Source organism: Pristiophorus japonicus, chromosome 15 (assembly GCF_044704955.1).
Source record: "Pristiophorus japonicus isolate sPriJap1 chromosome 15, sPriJap1.hap1, whole genome shotgun sequence".
Lineage (NCBI taxonomy): Eukaryota > Metazoa > Chordata > Chondrichthyes > Pristiophoridae > Pristiophorus > Pristiophorus japonicus.
Genome location: NC_091991.1, coordinates 134,086,479 through 134,108,304, shown reverse-complemented (window position 1 = coordinate 134,108,304; position 21,826 = coordinate 134,086,479). Strand labels below are relative to the sequence as shown.

Genomic DNA, 21,826 nt, shown 5'->3' with positions numbered 1-21,826 from the left:
TTTAAATGCGTCTTCAAACCAAACTAGGGGCATGCATTTACAATGCTCAGAGGTTATATAATCACCATCCCATTTAAAAGCACCACTCTTGCTCAGCATCATGTTTCAGAAGTAATCTCTGTTCAGGTTGTTTACCTCATTGTACAGTCTTTACTCTCCACTATCTTTCTATGAAGTAAAATAAATCAAATAGGTGAACATTTTATAATCTTACCACTACTGTCAGCCATGGCTCATGAGTCACAAGGCTGTAGGTTCTAGCCTCGCTCCAGAGGCTAACAGCAGGTAGCATTCTCTCTACTGATTGATACTAAGCAGGCACTCTGACCAGCTATGCTCTGGTCAATGTGCTTGGGACCAAACACACTGGAATGAATGGTGATGGAAATATTAGAGGTAGTTGGGCAAAGCAGTAAGGGTACTTGGTTAACTTTGTCACTAGCACTATTGCCAAAAATGTAACCAAACCATATCTTGTTGGATATGGTGGCATTGCTTTTGATGGAAGGCCAGGATGGTGGATTAGTTGGGTGTAATGTGCACCAGGATTATTACACAAAACCTTTAAAGTGTACAGTTAATAACAGGAATACTCCAAGGTCATGATTACAGAATATCCTCCTGAATCAGATACAAAGGTTGAACGAAATTTACAAGTAACCTGTAGGAAGCAGTCTCTGAAAAGCTGCACTTCACTAGAGTATTGTGCCATGCCTTGTAGCCATTCTTCTGACAGTCACCAAACTGGTTTCTATTCTGCTGTACAAATAATTGTTATAGCTCTGTTAAAATCTTGGCAGCATTACTGAGCTGACTGACACATGCTCCCAGAACATGCTATAGACCAAAACGGTCCTTTTTCCACAGGTTGTGAACTTTGCAGTGGATTTATTTTGTTTTGGTGCATTACTAGAATATTAGAACAGTCAGCTGCAGTGAACTAACTTTTTTAACCACTGTCTGTCATCATTGCTGTGCAGTGTACAATTGTGGAAACTTCAACACAAACTAAACCATAACTCTGAAAATGAAATACTTACAAATCGGGACGAGTTGTCATTTTTGACTGTTTTTGCATTGCCAAAGGCTTCCAGAATGGGGTTGGCTTGAAGGAGTTGCTTTTCCAGCTCCCCCTAAAATTAAGATGGATTACATTCAGTTGTTATAGTCAATGAGATGAAGCCAGTGGCTCATGTGCCAATGGCTGGTAGCATTCTTTGCATTGTTCTAACAAATGATGATCTCCAGCCACTCCATATTAGGCTTTATTTTGTTGTTTATTTAAGTGGTGTTATAATAGGACATTCACATCACATATCAGCTTCCCCTTCAACTGTTACATCTGCTAACATTACAATAGCAGAGTCTAATAATAAATAAATGGCTAGCATTTTATTTTCACTTCTCCAGAAGTCAGAATTCCATAGAGGAACACTGCAATATTGAGTCACTGAAAACCACAGCGTTTAGCTCATGCAGATCCTCAATGGTTGCCTCGTGTTTCAGTTGCGTTAAGAATATTTAAACATCTGCAGGATATCTGCATACCACTGGGTTTGCTTCCACCCTTCCACTGGTGGAGCCTATGGTGTTAGCCTTCAGGAGTCAGCAACATTATTCCGCAGCCACGTCCGTTTACATATCCTTACTACGGAGGAAGAAAATCAGCACAACCCTTTAGGAAGTGTCGCTGTTCTAAAATCTACTTTGTTCCTTTACGTCCAAAACAGAAACACCTCAGTCTGAGCTATGGTATTTTGTAAGCCTATTGTTCGTTAACTTTGAGCGCTTCGTAGAGACCTTTGATTCAATAAAAATGTCTTCTAGGATTTCTACTTGTGGTTAGGAAGAAAACGTGCAATAACGGAGCACGAAAAGACATGAAATTGTTTTAAAAGTGTTTTAATGACTGCTCATCTAAAAAGAAGCACTTAGTTAAATATCTGACTGCAGCCAGCAACTACACAGCATTTTCTAAAGGATGTTAATGATATTCATTTTTCTATGAAAAATGAATGCTGGAACGTATACAGAATGATTAAGTCAATAACACACACATGCATGCCACATTTGTTACAATTAATTAGTTAAAAAAAGTAAGAATGAGCTTTTACCGACCAAAGCACAGACTTGCAGTAGCATCAAGTTTTGATAAGACGGACCTTTTTAATATTCACTTATTTAAAATGGTGCAGAAAAGATTACAGGTTTTTTGGTTTGACAATATAATGACTAAACACTCCTAGCCCTTCCCCATTCTCTCCTGAAGGTACTGTCACTAGCTGAGGGTACATTTCCACAGGTACCAGCATTTACCCAGTGACCATTCTTCATGCCAGAGGCCAGAAAGTGAACTTTGGCAGGAGATTCAATGGTGCAATACATCACAGCCAAACCTGCTGCTGTTCACACACTTCAGCAGGAGTCACTGGGTGATCAGGAGCAAGAACCCGGACGATTTTCAGCCCTCACCTCCGCCCAGAAACACTAAAGCCAATATCATTCTGCTACTCTGGCTGAAATACACCAACTTAACACAGATTGGGGATTGAATATGGGAACTCCTGCCCCCCATGGCTGATTGCAACCCCATCTTTATTCAATACTGGGCCATCAGGGGGAAATCACTTCTAAACTCCAATTAAAAAAAAACTAAGTGACTCCTTTGCTTGAAGTCATTGAAAAACTTGATTTTAAATGGCAAAAACTGCCATTAAACAGACTCTCCTTAATTTCCATACCACATTGTTCTCAACTATGAAGATATCCTATTGGTTACATCTATCAATTTACATTTTGCTTCAATTAGTCATAATGGCCAAAATGGTTAAAACCATTGCAGATTGCCATCACCAATCTAATATTGTAATGCCGCACATTAAGTAGACATCACGAACAGATTCAGTTTACTGGAATAGGCCTTTTATCTGAAAATCCAGAAGTAACCCAGAGATTTAATTGGGAAGCTACTACTGCACCATTTCAATGTGAGGCATGGTTAAATAGTTAGTTATCAGATCAAGGTTTTATGCTACAAAAGGCACCAAGATGTCAAGCTTGTGTTACTGCAGATTTATATTTTACATATCATAAAGCACATGGCAAGCAATTGGCTATCATAGCGATAAGCTGACAATTCATAGTTTATATCAGTATTTGAAGATAAATACAATAACAGCTGATTGGAGCATTGATTGAAGCCATGCAGATATTGTTCCTTCAGTTAAGGTGGCTGCACTTGTTTCTGGTTTTATTTTACAACAATCCCATTTGGGGTTTGTTGTTTAAACTCAAATTCAACCCACAAGACTGTATGCTAAATAAAATGTTTTATATATGCAAAATGTAGAGCATGAAATATGTTGCACTTGTATCGTAGACTATATCTAACCTGGTATACTGATGTTCCATGAATCTCCAAGGCACTATTAGCCTGCTTTCTGAACAGATCCACATGGCACAAAGAACCATGCATGAAAGTACCAGAATGTTCTTGACTCAGGCCAACCTCAAATGGAGGATTCTCTCAAACAGGTCTTGAATGTGTCTTTGTATGGAACATTGCGATAGTGTTGGTGAGTGCAATATCACTGTCACTACATCTCTGAAATGGGGTTTCAAAGCTGCAATCTCCATCCATAGTTCTATGCCGTTTTCTTTTACAAGCTATGAATGCCATGTCAATAAACTGAACAATTTGGCCTATTGCAAATTGAAAGATAACATTTATTTGACTAAAGCAAAATGTGTAACAGAGAAATGTTCAAATAGAAAATGCTTGGTTTTTCTAAGTCCTTGTAGGTTGAATTAATTGAGTTTCAGGGAAGTGGCAAAATGTTGCCTACTAAATGACAAAGACCACGTTAAATGAACTTTATAAAGCATGCAACCCTTTGCGCTATTGTTGTATTTCTGTTTCTGTGGAGTGAGTGACACCTTCTTTTACCTCATCAAGATTCTGTGCAACAATAACGTGCAGATATGTGCTTTGTGCTATAAACACATATCGAACATTCTCAATTACTCACGTATGCAAAAGCAGGATCTTGCTGTAGTTGGATAATATAGTATAAAACAAATGTCAGTAAGGTAATAAACGTCAGGTAATTTCATATACACAAATTAGGCTCTTTCTAATGTCCATGATAAATCTACAATTCCAGATGTTCATTTAATGTGAGGAATTTCTAAAAAAAAAAGGTAGGGTCTCCAGACCGAGTTAGCAATCTCAGCCATGCCATCGAGGGAAGAACCATACGAAGACCAAGCACTTTCAGCAGGGAGGGAGGGAGGGAACACTGGATGGGCAAGAACCCTGGCCTGCCTTGACCTTGCTTAGATCTTTACCATTGCTCAAAGAGGTGGGCACAACTGGTCCTAACAGCTCATCCTGGGATGAGGGGATTGTCTGAGGAGAGATAGAGTAGATTGGATCCTAGACTCTCTGGAGTTAAGAAGAATGAGAAGTGCTCTCATTGAAACCTATAAGATTCTGAGGGAGATTGACAGGACAGACAATAAGAGGTTGTTTTCCCTGGCTGGAGTCTAGAACTAGTGGTTATAGTCTCAGGATAAGGGGTCGGCCTTTTAAGATTAAGAGGAGGAATATCTTCAGTGTTGTGAATCATCAGCGTTCTCTGCCCCAAAGAGCTGTGGATGCTCAGAGTATATTCAAAGCTGAGAAAAAGATTTTTGGACTTGAGCAATCAAGGGATGTCGCGATCGGGCGGGAAAGGGGAGTCGAGATCCAAGATCAACCATGATCTTACTGAATGGCAGAGCAGGCTCGAGTAGCTGTATGGCCTACTGCTCCTAATTCTTATTACTACAGCACATGGCATGGAAACAAGAAAAGGAACAGACAATATATAATATGTTTAAATATATTTGGATTAAAATTATATTAAAAAACTGCATTTCATACAAATAAATGTAACACTTTGAAAACTGGTATTCCCAGGACAGCTTTGGGAGTGCAACCTTCTGATGCGTTCTGGAAATTGTTGAACTGAAACAATTAACATTTCTCCATAAAATCAATGGAAACCCTTCGATCACTTACTTTTCCTTGGGTGGTATACTATCTCAGCACAGTTGTACAGGAGGCAGCTTTATGTTGAGATATCCAGTAAATAGTCCAATTCTCTTACACTGCTAGGTTGATGGCGTAACTGGTGCCAGAACACCAAATTACCATAGATTATAAGAAGGCTGTTAGAATTTACTGTCACGTGATACATTTAATGTGAGCGCAACCAGAGTAAGGAACTGTGATGACTTGGTACTGCAAGAATAAAAAAGTACATGCATACATATATATAAATAAATGGCTGCAGTATTGAAAGAAACAAAATGGATGACTTCCCCAAGTTCATGTCAGCATGGCTTTGAAACTCACCAAACTGGAAATGTTAATTGGCAAGCCATTAACCTAATCAAGGAATGGCACCAGCCCTCCAGACAAACATGTATGAGAAGCCAATCAGAAACGGCCCTGGAAGCAAGACCCAATCCTGAGGCTTCAAGAAACAATTGAGAAATAAGTCAGGCCAAAGATTGTCGGGTCTCTTCCCTCTTTTCATAAGTACACAGCAAAAGCAGGACTTTCCTCTACAGACAAAGAAGCAGGCCGTGTGATTTGCCAGAGGGAAGTAAAGTATACCTTTTTTTATTGTATCACTGTAACTAAGTAGATCCATAGGATCACTGACAATTGCTGATAGATGTGCGTGTGTGTGTTTTAAAACAATTTGGAATAATTGATTAAATAATCGGTCTTGCTGTCAATTTAATGCCAGAGATTTAGACATCTTACAAAATTGGGGGCTCGTCTGAGATTTGGAGAGACAGCTTTTGATCATTCTTTTGAACAATTGGAAATAGAGTTGCGATTATAATCTGTTGCGAAGTTTGAACTATAAACTTTTAACGAGCAGTCATCTCAATAGTTGGAACTGTTTAAGTGGGGGTCCACGAGTAGTTAAATTCAAAAGACACAGGATGAAGAAATTGGTCATGAACAGAAAACCAGCAAAAGATACAGGTGGTCTATGAGGAGAAAGTATACGAAAAGGTATCAATAAAAGGACATACAAGAGTTACAGTCACTATACTTCCGTAAAGGGCCAACATGCGTCCTTTGGGGAACTCGTCATTTATCCAGGAGAAAATATATCGAGAGCCAAGGCCAAAATGGGTAAATGATCTCTTGGCATACATTGCACATTACTGTGTTCAGAGAGATGAGGAATTAATGAGGCAGGATGCAAAAGAGATTCAAAATTTAAGGGAAGTGATACAAGATTTAAAATACCAAAGGGCAAAAGAGATACAAGATTTAAAAGAATCACAAGAGGTTTGACTAAACGAAGGAGATTCAAAATATAACAAAAAGGAAGAAAGCCTTCAGCTTAGTCAGCAGTTAAAAAGGGAGAAAGAAATAACAGCATTTGAGAAGAAATTGATAGATTAAATATTAGGCAATTAGAAAGAGGGGCCGAAAAGGCAGCTTCGTTGCTACAGCAACAAAGCCTTTCAAAGTTAAATGCCACAGCAGCCATCATTGGAGCGAATGAAAACAAATTAGAGTTAAAAAAATAAATTGGAAAACTTGGGGCTCTGGCAAGAGGAAGATGATGCTCGGGGTGCATTGAGAAGTAATTAAGAAGCCACATAGGGAGGCAGACCATTCCCAGTACCAACTAGAAATAGCAAGCCTAAAAAGTAAGTTAGAGAAGCAGCAGGCCCTGGTATCCACAGTAACACGGAGCCATAACAGAAAGCAGAAGGGGACAAGGGGGAGACAGATTGGGAAGAGGAAGGCAGTCAGTATAATCCCCAAAAGGTGGGATACCTTGGAGACACTAGGGCCAACCATAGCAATAGTAACCACTTCTTTGACAATGTGCATGGTCACATCACCAGTAACCACACCGACTCATGGCCCATAGCCACAAGTTGGGGCCCCATTAATGATGGGGACAACCCACTGGGAGTCAACAGGAGAGCGGCAAATTTCAGAAGAAGTCATCCCAATAGAAGAGACTGAATGAGTCTTCCTCTTGGCCTGTTCCACTTCCCTAAAAGATTATCTGCCAGATGCAGTCCTCCAGCCTGGCACAGCGGCCGATGCACTCATGACCAAGATCCTAAACCATTCAGGGATCCAAAACTTGAACTTATTGGCTTTGCTTAATCAGACGAAGCAGCACCCAGAAGAGACCCCTAGAGCCTTCAGTAATCGCTTATATGACATGAACGTACCCAGAATCAGGCACCTGCAAATGCTGCAGCAGGAAAGAATCAGGAACAATTTAAAATCGATGTTCCTGACCCAACTCCACTTTTTAGTTAAAACCACCCTGGGCATAGCCATGAGGCCCACCAATCAATGGATATATCAACAGTGGCAGGATCTAGGCGTTAAGAGACAGTGCTTTAATTGCAAGATAGTCCACCTAGCAAAAGACTGCAGCAAACCCAGAGGGGCACCAGACCTCCCAAAGAACAACTCCAAACCCTCTGGGACAGAAAAACAATTGGACCAGTTGATAACCCTCTTACTAACCCAAATTGCCAGAGAGTGTGTGATGAGGATGAAGAGATGTAAAATCATTTACTGGTGCATGCAATTGCTGATGCACATCCATGAGACACCTCTTCAGGGATTGGCCCTATGACAGGGTTCAGTCCCCAAAGATTGGTCAGAGGTGGGGTTCTGATGTGATGGTAGCGGGAGACCAGTCGTCCTTGTTGTCGGACAAGGGGGCCAGCAGCAGATTATGCTTATTGATACGGGCTCAGCCATTACTATCCACACCCCATACCCTGAGTGCCATGAAGCAGCAGGCAAGGGTTGTATGGCCCTTAGTGTTTACTGGTGATATAACCAGTGTACACAGGGAAGGCCACTGAATTTCAGTTGGGAGACCTCACATGTAAGGTCCCAGTGCTGATGCTGATGACCACCCCCGACAGAAGGGGAATTGTAGGGACTGATGTGTTGGATCAGTATGGCGCAGTGATACATTACAATCAGGACGGTGTTTGGATGGATTGAGATACAAAGGAAGGAGTGATAGAAATTTCAGATACTCACTCGGTTTTTGCTATTAAAAAGCCATCGAGTATGACCTTCTGGAGCGCGAAAATGAAGCTGTGGCAAAACTAATTCAGTAACACCTAGCGGTGCGTGCCACATGCAAGCATGACTGAAAAAATGGTAGGGGAAAGAATCTATTGAGGGACAGCCCCCCCCCCCATTCACTAAACAGTACCCACCTCCCAAGGGAGAGTCACCCTTATACATCAGAGGCACTAGAAAATCCCTAGTCGAGCAGGGTGTTAGGACAAGCACTTGCATGACCAATTCACCCACATGGCCAGTTAAAAAGCCTGATAGCAGCTGGCAACTGACTATTGATTACAGAAAGTTAAATTCTGTAACACCAGCCTGCTCACCGGTAGCAACAGAAACTCCCACCATATTATCTCAAATTCCTGCTGGTTCCAAGTACTTCTCAACCCTCGAAATCAATAGATTCTGGTGTATCCCTGTTAAAAAAGGGAAGACCAATACAAATTCGCATTCACATTTGAGGACCAGAGCGACACCTGGACATGCCTGCCTCAGGGATTTCACAATGCCCCGATCATTCACAAAAGAATGGCTGCAATTTTAAAAGACTTTTCCCACCCTACCTGCTTGCTGCAGTATGTAGGCGACCTACTGCTGGCAACCGACAGCATGGAGGAGCATCTGTCCCTTTCGCACGAACTTTTGACATTGTTGGCTCAGGCAGGACAAAGTCTGGTAGCAGACCTCAAGGCTCAATTGGTTAAAGAACAGGTCACCTTTCTAGGAGTGTCCATTTCTCCAGAGGGATCGTCCTCAGACTCAGGTGGATATAATACAGCGACTGTCATTATGAACTTCCAAAACATCCCTACAATCATTCTTGGGTTTGGTGGGGTACCAAAGGAACGTTATCCCAGGCTTTGCAGAGTGCACAAAGCCCCTGTATGATAAAACTGCAGGGTGATGATATATGCCCAGCATGGACTGATGCTCACAACCAGTCCATGGCTAAATTAAAAACTGCAGTGATACAGGCCGCATGTCTGATCTCTCCCGATCCCACACAACCCTTCCATTTGGAGGTCAAGGCTACAGAACAAAGCCTCACTGCAGTTCTGTGCCAAACAAGAGCTGATTGACTACAGCCCATTGCATATGCACCTCGAATCCTGCAGGGGGCAGAAAAGACTTGACCGCATACAAGCGGCAGCTACTGGCCGTCTCCTAGTCAGTACATCACTTTACTTTGATTACTGGGTTACAGACTACAATCCTGCACAGCGGACACACCCCTCAAACTACTGATGAAACCTGGAGATTTGCTAGTTTCCTCGCAGCACCTCAGCAAAGACATTGATACCATTTCTAAACCCACCACAATTTGTGATCTGAGGGGAACCCACATGAATGTCTGTTACCCCTGATTAACTTGGAGACCCATTGTGTGCAGAAAGAGCCTGTCATGTATTTAACTGTCATTGTAACCCATATATAAACTGACCTAAGTTGTACACTGAGAACATTGAACACAAGGTGGTGAACTTGAGACACTCCTAATCTGGAGTATAAAGGGGAAGCTCCATCCACCATCACTTCAGTGCTGGTGAATAAAGATTACTGGTCACAGTGACCTTCTCTCTAGTATGGGCCTCATGTGCATTTATACTGTATAGTAAGGACATATCAGATCCCATAGCTTCTCGGCCTTTTGGCTAAGATCATGCGTAACTGACCTGACAGGGGAGTAACCACCATAACCCCAAGGTGGTTCTCCCTGGATCAGGAAGGTATATGCTTGCTTTTTTGGAAATAGGAGGTGGGTGGGGTGGCTTGACCCATCCACCTCCATGGCACGAACCTGGTATTGCAGTACTTCCAGGAACGGTGCAGTGGCTCTAGGCCTTTTGGCTAAGAGCATTGGCGCAGAGTGATCCTTGAATGGGCCCAAGGTGACCTCTGGCGTTTGTGATTTGACAAAGAATTGGAACGATTGGCTACGAATTTCAAAAAAAAAATATCAGATCCCATACAGGGTGCCCCAGATATCTACAGCAATGGGTCCTCATATCACATTCAGGGATCCCCTCACACTGGGTATGCTGTGATATTGCCAGAAAGAACCATCCAGCAAAGATGCAATAGACAGTCTTCACAATATGCAGAAATCGCTGCACTTCGAACCACCGAAGGAAACCTCAGACCAGTGAATATTTGGTCAGATAGGAGTGCCCCTATACCACAAAAATGATCATATGATAGATGGTAAGGCCCTGGTCCATGGGCACGCCTGCTCTGATCATACTTTAAACAGCAATCCCAGCCCTGCTTCATAGGAAAGGTAGCAGCTCATAGAAAAGGGGGTCCACAGAGTGAGGGAAATTCCAGAGCAGACAAGGACACAGATTGATGGGGAGCGAGAGAGAGAGAGAGAGAGAGAGAGAGAGAGAGAGAGAGAGAGAGAGAGAGAGAGAGAGGGAGGATATAGTATGCAAGCCCTGCAATGCTGTTAGCAAAGTCTCCCCAACAGATCACCTAGATTTAAAATCCCTGCAGCAGCAATACTGATCCTATGCTGTTGTAAGCGCGTGGCACGAGGAAGGCAGACCCCTTCCTCAACCAACAGCCTGGGCTCCCAATACCATACTAGCCACTGCCCCAGACTCCGATAAGTAGCTGCTGATGTTCAAAAGAAAGCCGAAGGCCTGCCCGGTGGTGTGTGTTCCAGCAGAGGTGGGTCAAGAACTGCTCTCCCTCTTTCACACTCACCCCACAGCAGGGCACTATTTGGCCCTGGTAACCTTCTATAAAAAGGTAGCAGCCACAGCTTGGTGGCTTTCCATGAGGGAAACAATCAAACAATATGTGGCATGATGCCTACTGTGCCTGCAACACAATCCTCCCGCATGCACTGATCTAGTTTCCCACAGACCATGATACGGATCCTTACGATTGCCAGGACAACATTAGCCACAACCAAAGCTGGAGGTAAGATGGAGAAGCAGGAGCTGAAGCATGACTTACGAACATCAATGTGCTTCGAGAAGAGATGGTGCACTGAAGATATGGGGAGGGGTGGATCTCCGCTGGAGATGTTATTGTACTAGAATGAATCCCCCATGTGTGGCATACACCTTACGAGGTCAGGCCATCTACTTATCTCTCTCGAAGTTTAAAACCCATTATACAGTGGTCATCCACCTCACAAACAGCAGAGCTATCAGAACCCTCGCAATGTTTATGATGTGAACCCCGAGGAGTCAATATATAGATATAGAACTTCCCCAAGTTAATGTCTCTATGGCTTTGAAATTCAAATTAGAAAAGGTGTTAATTGGAAAGCCATTAACCTAATCAAGGAATGGCACCAGCCCTTCAGACACATGAGAAGCCAATCAGGAACAGCCCTGGAACCAAGATCCAATCCTGAGGTTGAGAAACAATGGCCTGAAGGGGTATAATAAGTCAAGCCAAATATTACTGGGTCTCCTCTTCCCTCTTAATCACACGGCAAAAGCAGGCCGTGTGCTTTGCCAGAGCGAAGTAAAGTACACCTTTTTTATTGCATATTTGTATCTGTTGTAACCAAGTAGATATGTAGGATAGCCGACGACTGCTAATAGATGTACATGTATGTGTTTAGTAAACTATTCCAAATTATTTTAAGAATCGGTCTTGCTGTCAATTTAATGTCAGATTTAGAAATCTTACAGTACTGTAGAGCAATGTGGATTTATTGTGTATGCTTTTATCACTAATGAGGGATTCTTGCTGCCCAGGATGAATTCCACAAGTTAAAAGTTCTAAACCAGGATCCAGACACATCAGGACAGTTTTAACCCTGCCAGACTGAAACCAGACAGGTGGGCATTTAAAATTGCCCAGGTTATTTTTCTGTCAGAGGCACCAGCATCCAACCATTTGAATTTTATCCTGCTTTAGTTAGCAAGCGACAAGGACACCCACCCAAAGCCAAAAGGGTCCTTCTTTACATATGGATGTCGAGTCTTGATGAAATCAAAACGCGACTGCAATTTTAATGGTCGATCCGATTGGAGGAGAAGTCACTGGCTTCCTTTGAGGTGAAGACAACAGCAAGAGGAGCCGGGGTCAGATGAGGCCTGAACAGGTAAGTTAGTTTATGTTTCCCTTGCCTTGGAAACCCCCACCCCAATCAGAGATGACCCCAAAATCCAATCTCGTCACCTACAGTGTTGGCAAATCGTGACTTTTCACCACTTATGGCCGGAACAGGCAAGGTGGTCAGCCAGCGAGATTTAAATGAAGCCCGGGAATTAAATTAGCCCAGACCTCATTACTGAAACAAAGTGTTTCCCCGCCCAAAACCCACCTGGAGTTCAAGGGGCCACCTTCTGTTTTAATAATTTTTTCACCGCCCAACCCATGAGGCGGAGATCCTGTCAATATTCGGCACTTTGAATTTTATTTTGGATTGGGGCGGAAATTGTGGCGGCTGAGGGGCGGAAGTGCCCTTGCAGCGGGTTGGCCGGCCCGACCAGTCATCAGCACCATCCCTCCCCTTCAGTTAAAGGGGAGGGCCGCTGCGAACTTTACAGCCATGTTCATGGCACAGGGACACCAAGGAGGGTTTTGGCCGGGCCAGAGGCCAGGCACCCAAGAGAGCTGACAGTCAGCTGACAAAAAAAAAAAACATTGAATTGCCGGCAGCGCGAGCTGCCCTCTTAGGTGATAATAGAATTTATGGAGCAGGGCAATTTCGGTCGCAAAATCTTTTAATGCATGATCGACAAAACATGAAACGTTGACTTTTTGCAAAATGATACACAAAGTGCTTCTAATACAAATGTTTTGCAAATAGGGTCTTTAAAAATATTGGTATAAATAACAGCACTATTTTTGCAGTGAAACCATTTCCCTTTGAGATCACATGGGTTTTACTGCAATTCAAATAACTGAGCTCAGTTCCATGTGCTGCCTCTGATGTCACTTACCCACGGTGTGGGTCTTGTGCAGGACGTGTTAAAAATGGAATAGCTCAAATTTTCCAGTGATCCTGTGGCCTTTGCTTTAGACCACAAATGTGCCAATTAGGTGTGTATTTTCATGAAATGTATTTTTAAACAGAAGTCTTGAAATTCTCTCTCCAAATCTGAGGAGCTTTATGAACTCTGAAAATATCTTGGTGCATGAAAAAAAATCACAAGCCATTTAAACTTTTTTTTAAAATTGTATTTATTGCATACACACTCAGAACATGGTTTAATACTGAGTACATGTTATAACAGGTTTCACAATGCTTGCAGATACATTCAACAGGGATCATGTATAGTTATGTGGTTCTACATAATAGGGTGCTTGGTGATGGTCTTCAGCCTCATGAGTGCTGGTTAACAAACCTTACTCCTGGAAGCTGCTTTCCCCAGCTGTGATACAACTGCAGTGTTCTGCAGAAAGACCCTGCCAAAGTTGAATCAGTTCCTGGAACTGTGTCCTCAGCAGGGCTTGGAGTTATTGTGCTTATGGCAGGTTAAAGTGCCCATAGTTCCTGGTATTTTCCATCTCCCTTGCAGTGTATAGAGACTGACTGGCAAATGGCCCACAATTTGTTTGTTGTGTTGATTGCATCCTCTTGGTGCCAGGAGCAAGATCTGTGCGAAGCATCAAGTGGCAAGGGTTCCTTACACTGTCAGCAGCAGGCCAAGTATGCAAGGGCTTGCATCTGAGGTGATGCCCATGCCAGTCAGATTCAATGGTTTCCAGAGCCTCTGCCCAGAAGGGCTGATGAGTGAGGGCAAGGCATGAATGTGTGCAAGAATTCAGTCAGCATACTGCAGTTGTGGATTCAATTTTCTAAGCTTGTATAGGTTGAGGCATCTATGATGGAGAATACTGAGTTGATCTGCTCTCATTCTATTGCAAGATGGTCAGTCTTAGGGCTTCCATCCAGTCTTCTGCTGAAAAGGTGTCTGGCCTGGATCACAGCCACAGGAGCCATGCAGGTTTTCCCATGCCATCTGGTGCAAAGGCAATGGTATTGAATTGAGGGCTGCGATGTACCCGGAGGGGTGTTTCAGTATTGGAGGCCCACTCAAGTGTAGTTCATTTGTATTTGGTTTTTACAGAGCAGAGGTCCTGTATGAGGTGGTGGACCTGAAAGGCATCATGTTGGGTTGTGTGAAATTTGTCAATAAGTTGCTCGGAGGACATGCTTTAGACCTGGGGGAGTACCGTCCAACCCAATGATGCCCTTCACATGCTTTGTCTTGAAGCTGCTGTGCCATCATGGAGAGAGGGCCGACAGGTCCATTAGCACCTTTAACGTGGTGCAGGTTTCCCTCCAGATTTCCAGAATCAGGAATACTATTCGATGTTTCTGGGTGCCCTGGAGGTCTTTTCTAGAGCTTGTGAAGGAGAGAGTGTGTCGTGGGCCTAACAGTGGTAGTTCCCTCCATGTCAAGCCAGAAGTCTTTTCTTTCTTTTTGGAGGGGAGTAGGGTTTGGGGCAGTGGGGGCAGGGTTATTCTAGGCAATGATGCCCTGGGGTTGAGCTGCCCTGTAGTAGTAACTTCTCTATTCGGAAGTTAGTTATCTCAGCTGGCAATGTGCTTACTGCGATCCCAGAACAGTCGTGCCAAGATATAAACAGGCAATATCTCCAATATGTACACCAGTGGGATCATGTTCTCCATAAGATGTGCATTAATTCTCCAGCAGCAAGATGGGCAGATGGTATACATGCTGGAAAAGTGAGGACCATGTTTTTCCTGTAAAGAGCTGGGAGATTTAGTAATATGCCTGGGTACTTAAAGCCTTTTTATTGTTCAGGCATTGTACTTTCAATGGGTTGTCCTGGCTTTTGTCTTGGACTAGTTAACCTTGTAGTCCGATAGATGCGATGAGGGAATTGGGGATTGGAGGGCTGAGTAGGATGTTGTCTGCACAGGGATATTCACGCCGCTGGTTTATATTCCTCGCAGGCAGGTGTTCATTATTATCTGATGAATTGGGTCCCTGCCTTTCTCCAGTTTGTTATACGAAGCTCCCACCTTCGAAATCCCAAGGAAATTCAGAGTCAGTTTCTTTTGTTGAAAGTTGTGGACTTGAACCACAAATGTCCTGAACGCTTTAGATCGGAGTGTCCCGTGGGCTCTATCAAGGATTGGATCCAGTTGGTTTTGAAGTTCAGAAATAATTTTGTGGAATACATTTTGTACTCGAGGATTTCTATGTACATGATCTCATTTTATTAGCAAAAGATAATTATGGGTTGCCTGTCCCAAGTCACTGCCAATAATACTGTGAGCACCTATCCCCAGGAACTGGGTGGGGGGGAGGAGTGTGTAGACCAAGGATAATTCTCCTCCTGTGTAGATGCTCCCCCCATCATTGCACTGACATGGCCAAGATCAGGAGGAGGAAAGGAGAAAAAAAAACAGCCCTGAAGTGCACTTTTCCATGGCATGCTGTGTTGGTTCTGTACAGTGGGGCTAAAATATGATGGAAATTAAGATTTATTATGGAATGTTACATTTAAATCCAGAAAGAGTAATAGATTACTAGGAGTCATCATCACAGGCAGTCCCTTGGGGTTGAGGATGACTTGCTTCCACACTAAAAATGAGTACTCAGATGACTGATGAACTCATTTTAAATGGTGGAATATGCCTCTGCATGAATTCTTTTAACGTGGGGTGGACATTACACATCAGCCACCACACGGGCTCAAATGGAGCAAGGTCTTGGTCCTGTGGCAAGGGAATCCAAGCTTCGCCGCATGTGCCAACACACACACATTCTCCTACTGTCCTTCCTTTCCATAGGACCCCTCTACATGGAATTCATAGTACACAATGTGAGCATCACATTGTGCCATGCTGCATCTTCCCGACACTGCTCCACCTCTGGACTCTGACCACTCCACTTCTCTGTGCCTCACCAGTTTTCTCCACTCTGCTTCCGGCCTCACCCATCTCGAATGCTGACCCTCGCCAGTCCTGACCTCTGCTTCTCCTGCTCTTGCTCCTGGGTCCCGACCCCTCCACCAATCATCTACCTGCATTCTGATGACATCTAATTTTGTCACCCACTTTGCTTTTGTCACCCTAGAGACAGTTTTTTTTTTGATTTGCCCACAGCTCTGGCCTCACTCCAAACTGTTCCTCAGTGTGCCACAAGTGTTACTGAGAGTAACAAGACAACAATCCAAGAGGTTCAGATGATGTCAAAGCAAATTTGAATCAGTTAGAATTATTCTCACAATAGGATTACGGCCATGACATGGTCAATGGTTATTGTTGGCCAGAAAAGAGGGAGCTTAACTCTGCATCAGGCTGTGTTATATCACATCTGGAAGTTCTTGATCCAAACACCAGGTGCCTGAAAATGGGAAGGGTTCCATTCCCCAGCATTAATGTCAGTCATCCCAATGAGCACAATTTTTTTTTTAATGAATTAAAACATCAGCAATGGTAGCTTTTTTTTTAAAAAAATGCTATTTTAATTTTGGACCAGATTTTGTGGTCAGCAGCAAACAAATGGCACCAGCTGTTCATTAGACTTGCACATGCCCATATGGTCTTTTGCATTGCAAGCTCGTGTCAGCCAACTATCCAAACAGCACAGAGCCCTCTACAGGGGCTCTGTGAACAGGACAAGCAACCATGTAGCTCCTTAACCAATAAAATTGAAGCATCATTAACAAGCAGCGCAGAGTCTGAACCAGGAAGCCAGTTAAAATATTGAATTCAATGTCAAATCAGGTACAGAAAGCAAAATAGAGAAGGAAAGAAAGATTGGATGAGGACAGAACATAAAAAAATCCCCAATAATTAATCTGAAAAAAAGATTCCACACTTATAAAAAAAAAAGTTAATTTTCACTGCCAGAGAGGTGGTTTGGCAGTAATTAAGACTGGTCACACTATTAAAATGGTACTTGCACTGGAATGGACAAACCCTAACTTTTTCTGGCACGTTTATTCCGTATCTATGGAGGTTAGTACAGGAACTTCACACTGTTCAATGTATTTGAATGACGACATACCATTATCACACAGCTTGTGGAGGAGCAGGGCATCTTGGACAGCAACTTCCTGATTTCCATGTTTAAATGCACATGTGCGATTGCTGGAAGTTCCTGTTCAATTTCCACATCAATCATGGCGAGCACTGTTAGCCTCACCGTTATTTCCTCCGTAAAATCTGTCCCAGTAGGTTTACTTCAGTTCTGTGATTTTCTAACAGCTGTCCATGTGCTGTATCTCATTTTGTACAACATTTAATGATAGTGAGTCATTACATTAACTGGAAGATCTATGGCCAGTGTATATCATGAATGCTTTCTAATTTTGCCAGGTAGTGTTTGGATGCAATATTGCCCTGAAGACTTCCCAGGACAACAGCAGAAGACCTTAATACCAAATGTTAGCACACAATTATAAAATATAAAAAAAGGACTTGACTTACGATAGCGTTAGCATCTTTCTTGCTCTTGTGGGAGGAAGCAACCACAGCCAGGTATTGAATTACTTTCTTTGTGTTTTCTGTTTTCCCAGCTCCAGATTCACCCCTGTGCAGGAAACCCAGGCATTATTGCAACTTTTAAAGTTTGTTCATTTTAATGTCATAGTTTGATTGTAAAGTTTGACTCTGAATACAAAACCAGCAGCCTTGATTTTAACAGCCCTCGCCCAGCAAGAACGGTGCGTGGGAGGGATAAAGATTAGGCCAAGTCGACAGAGGTCCCTCTGCCATTTCACCTTTGCCAACTTTCAAGTCAGCCGAGGCTCCCACTACAGGCAGGCAGAGGGCGACTTTAAATTCAAAGGTCACGACCCGATGACGCCGTTGGTGCTGCGACGTGATTTTAAAATGAGTCAGGGGAGGCCCACACTTTGTGGAACCCGATATCCAAACCACAGTGGGAGGTGCCAACTGGGAGGCCAAGGTAAGTTTTTTTTTTTGGTCCAGGAGAGCTTCCCATCCCACCTCACCCCAGGTCTCAAGGAAGCTTTGGGGCCTCCCATGTCCCAGGCTCCACCTCTTCCCAATTGCAGCTGGAAACCCCTCCCCAAATCCCTCCACTGACATCCAGAGATCATTCCCATGAGTCTCCAGCCTCCTGCTGCCAATCTCCCACTCACACCATTGGGCAAGTCATGGCTCAGGGTGGGACTCTGGGAACATATGTAAACATAGAAAATACATGGAGTAGGCCATTCAGCCCTTCGAGCCTGCACCACCATTCAATATCATGGCTGATCATTCCCTCATTATCCTTTTCCTGCTTTCTCTATACCCCTTAGCCGTAAGGGCCATATCTAACTCCCTCTTGAATATATCCAATGAACTGGTATCAACAAAACTCTGCGGTAGGGAATTCCACAGGTTAACAACTGAGTGAAGAAGTTTCTCCTCATCTCAGTCCTAAATGGCCTACCCCTTATCCCAAGACTGTGTCCCCTGGTTCTGGACCCCCACATCATCAGGAACATTCTTCCCACATCCAACCTGTCCAGTCAGAATCTTATATGTTTCTATGAGATCCCCTCATTCCTTCTAAACTCGTGAATAAAGGCCCAATTGATCCAGTCTCTACTCATGACAGTCCAGCTATCCCTGGAATCAGTCTGGTGAACCTTCGCTGCACTCAATAGCAAGGATGTCCTTCCTCAGATTAGGAGACCAAAACTGAACACAATATCCCAGGTGAGGCCTCACCAAGGCCAAGGCCCTGTACATCTGCAGTAAGACCTCCCTGCTCCTATACTCAAATCCCCTAGCTATGAAGGCCAACATACCATTTGCCTTCACCGCCTGCTGTACCTGCATGCCAACTTTGTGACTGATGAACCATGACACCCAGGTCTCGTTGCACCTCCCCTTTTCCTAATCTGCCACCATCCAGATAATATTCTGCCTGTGTGTTTTTGCTCCCAAAGTAGATAATCTCACATTTATCCACATTATACTGCATCTGCCATGCATTTGCCCACTCACCTAACCTGTAAGTCACCCTGCAGCCTTAGCGTCCTCCTCACAGCTCACATCGCCACCCAGTTTAGTGTCATCCGCAAACTTGGATATATTACACAATTCCTTCATCTAAATCGTTAATGTATATTGCCAAGAGCTGGGGTCTCAGCACTGAGCCCTGCGGCACCCCACAAGTCGCTACCTGCCATTCTGAAAAGGATCAGTTTATCCCGACTCTGGTTGGCAAACAAGAAGCAGTTCTCTATCCACGTAGTACATTACCCCCAATACCATGCGCTTTGATTTTGCACACCAATCTCTTGTGTGGGACCTTGTCAAAAGCCTTTTGAATGTCCAAATACACCACATCCACTGGTTCTCCCTTGTCCACTCTACTAGTTACATCCTCAAAAAATGCCAGAAGATTCATCAAGCATGATTTCCCTTTCATAAATCCATGCTGACTTGGACCGATCCTGTCACTGCTTTCCAAATGCACTGCTATTACATCCTTAATGATTGATTCTAACATGTTCCCACTACTGACATCAGGCTAACTTGGAGACATGGCTCCAGGGGGACCATGATGCCAATTAAATCATATCCATTCACTGCTATCTGCAGTTAATTCATCCACCTTATTCCAAATACTTCACATTGAGACAGAGCCTTCAGGCTTGTCTTTTTAACACACTTTTCCCCTTTAGAATTTTGCTGTAATGTGGCCCTGTGTTTTTTGCCTTGGGTTTCTCTGCTCTCCACTTTTACTATTCTCCTTTCTAGCTTTTGCTTCTGACTCCATTTTATTTCCCTCTGTCTCCCTGCATAAGTTCCCATCCCCCTGCCATTTTAGTTTAATTCCTCCCCAACAGTATTGGCAAACACTCCCCTAGGACATTGGTTCCAGTCCTGCCCAGGTGCAGACCATCCAGTTTGTACTGGTTCCACCTCCCCAGAACCAGTTCCAATACCCCAGGAATTTGAATCCCTCCCTTCTGCACCGCTGCTCAAGCTACATTCATCCAAGCTATCCTGCGATTCCTACTCTGACTAACACATGGCACTGGTAGAAATCCTGAGATTACTACCTTTGAGGTCCCACTTTTTAAATTTAACTCCTAGCTCCCTAAATTCATCTTGTAGGACCTCATCCTGTTTTTTTTTTACCTACATCATTGGCACCTATATGCACAACTGGCTGTTCACCCTCCCTTTTCAGAATGTCCTGCATCCACTCAAACATCTTTGACCCTTGCACCAGGGAGGCAACATACCATCCTGGAGTCTTAGTTGCGGCCGCAGAAACACCTATCTATTCCCCGATCACTATCGCTCTCCCACTATTTTTCCTGCCCTCCTGTGCAACAGAGCCAGCCAGTGCCATGAACTTGGCTGCTGCTGCTCTCCCCTGATGAGTCATCCCCCTCAACAGTACTCAGTGTTTTGCAGGGGAGGGGGGGGGGGGGATGACTGCAGGGGATCCCTGCACTACCTTTCTTGCACTGCTCTTCCATTCCCTATCTGGCTGTGGACCCTTTACCTGCAGTAAGACCAACTCACTAAACATGCTATTTACATCATTCTCAGCATTGTGCATGCTCCAGAGTGAATCCACCTGCAGCTCCAGTTCCGCAATGTGGTCAGTCAGGAGCTGGAGGCGGATACACTTCCTGCACACGTCGTTGTCAGGGATGCTGGAAGCGTCCCTGACTTCCCACATAGCACAGGAGGAGCACCACACGTGTCAATGAGGCCCGACCACTAAGATCAGTCAGATTTTCACATCCCTGGACTCTCCGGCTGTGCCACATTGGGGCCTGCCCACACTGTACCCACACCCCCCCTTTACAAATCAGGACCAGAGTCATGTTTATGTATACAGTATACAACTGCAAGCTGAGCCTGCATGCTCCATTGGCAAAAACAATTACATCAGTTTTCCACGGTCATTGTAGCATCTTAAAAACAAATTTTAATCATTGTGTAGTATTTTAATTTAGTCTAATCAGTTTGTTCATTTTCTTTTATATAATTATGAACTTTGTTTTTAAAAAGCATTTTGTGTTTCACTTCTAACTTTGGCACTGGTTCAATCGCATTAACATGGAGATGAATAATGTCCATAGCATGTCTGCTGAATCACAACACCATAAAAGGCCAAGTCTCTGTTTGCACCAGTTATGTCCTTGAGCTTACTTGTACTAGGCATCTGGATTCCCAAGATACTTTTCAAAGTCTATAGAAATCCAGAGCTTGTAATGCATTAACCCATCTCCCTTTTCTTACATGCACAAGACAGTATTAGAAGCCCAGGCAATTTCTTTATAGGTCCTGTAGTGCATGAAGAGAGTCTGACCAGATACTGTGAGCTCAAAGTAAAGTGTGACCATAGTCTTTTATTGCAGGTCTCCAGAGTGCCTCTCCAGCCTGTGAGGCCTCCTTAAGTACAGGTGCTCCCAAGGGGTTGTGGGATCCCTTGGGATACCAGGGGATGAGCCCTCTGGTGGTTAAACAAGGTATTTACAGGTTGACATATATAACAGGTCCTATTCACTGCATCAAACCAGACTGAGTCAGACCAAATCAGAGATCTGCAGGAAAGATTGCAAACCAGAAAAACAACTTATTTATATAGCGCCTTTAATGCAGTGAAATGACCCAGTAGTGGACATTGAATAGCATTAGGTAGAAATTAGGGCAGGTGATCAAAAGCTTGGTCAAAGGAGGTATTTTTAAAGAGAGTCTTAGATAAGAGACGTAGAGGCGGAGAGGTTTAGGCAGAGAATTCCAGAGCTTAG

At 43.7% G+C, this 21,826-nt stretch overlaps 1 protein-coding gene and 1 pseudogene across 3 annotated transcripts in view; one reads left to right on the top strand and one right to left on the bottom strand.

The window, feature by feature from the left end:
- The window catches only part of LOC139281048 (myosin-11-like), a 163,674-nt gene that overhangs the window by 67,187 nt on the left and 74,661 nt on the right, over window positions 1–21,826 (bottom strand). For 2 of the 3 annotated variants that reach the window (XM_070900939.1, XM_070900941.1), the window contains exons 5-7: window positions 17,520–17,622; window positions 4,029–4,049; window positions 1,041–1,133 (exon numbers count right to left, since the gene is read on the bottom strand). In XM_070900939.1, the coding sequence (XP_070757040.1) occupies window positions 1,041–1,133; window positions 4,029–4,049; window positions 17,520–17,622 (217 nt within the window). The remainder of the gene's footprint in view (window positions 1–1,040; window positions 1,134–4,028; window positions 4,050–17,519; window positions 17,623–21,826) is intronic. The other variant, XM_070900940.1, reaches the window with a different exon arrangement.
- LOC139225987 (U2 spliceosomal RNA) lies at window positions 9,770–9,972 on the top strand (annotated as a pseudogene).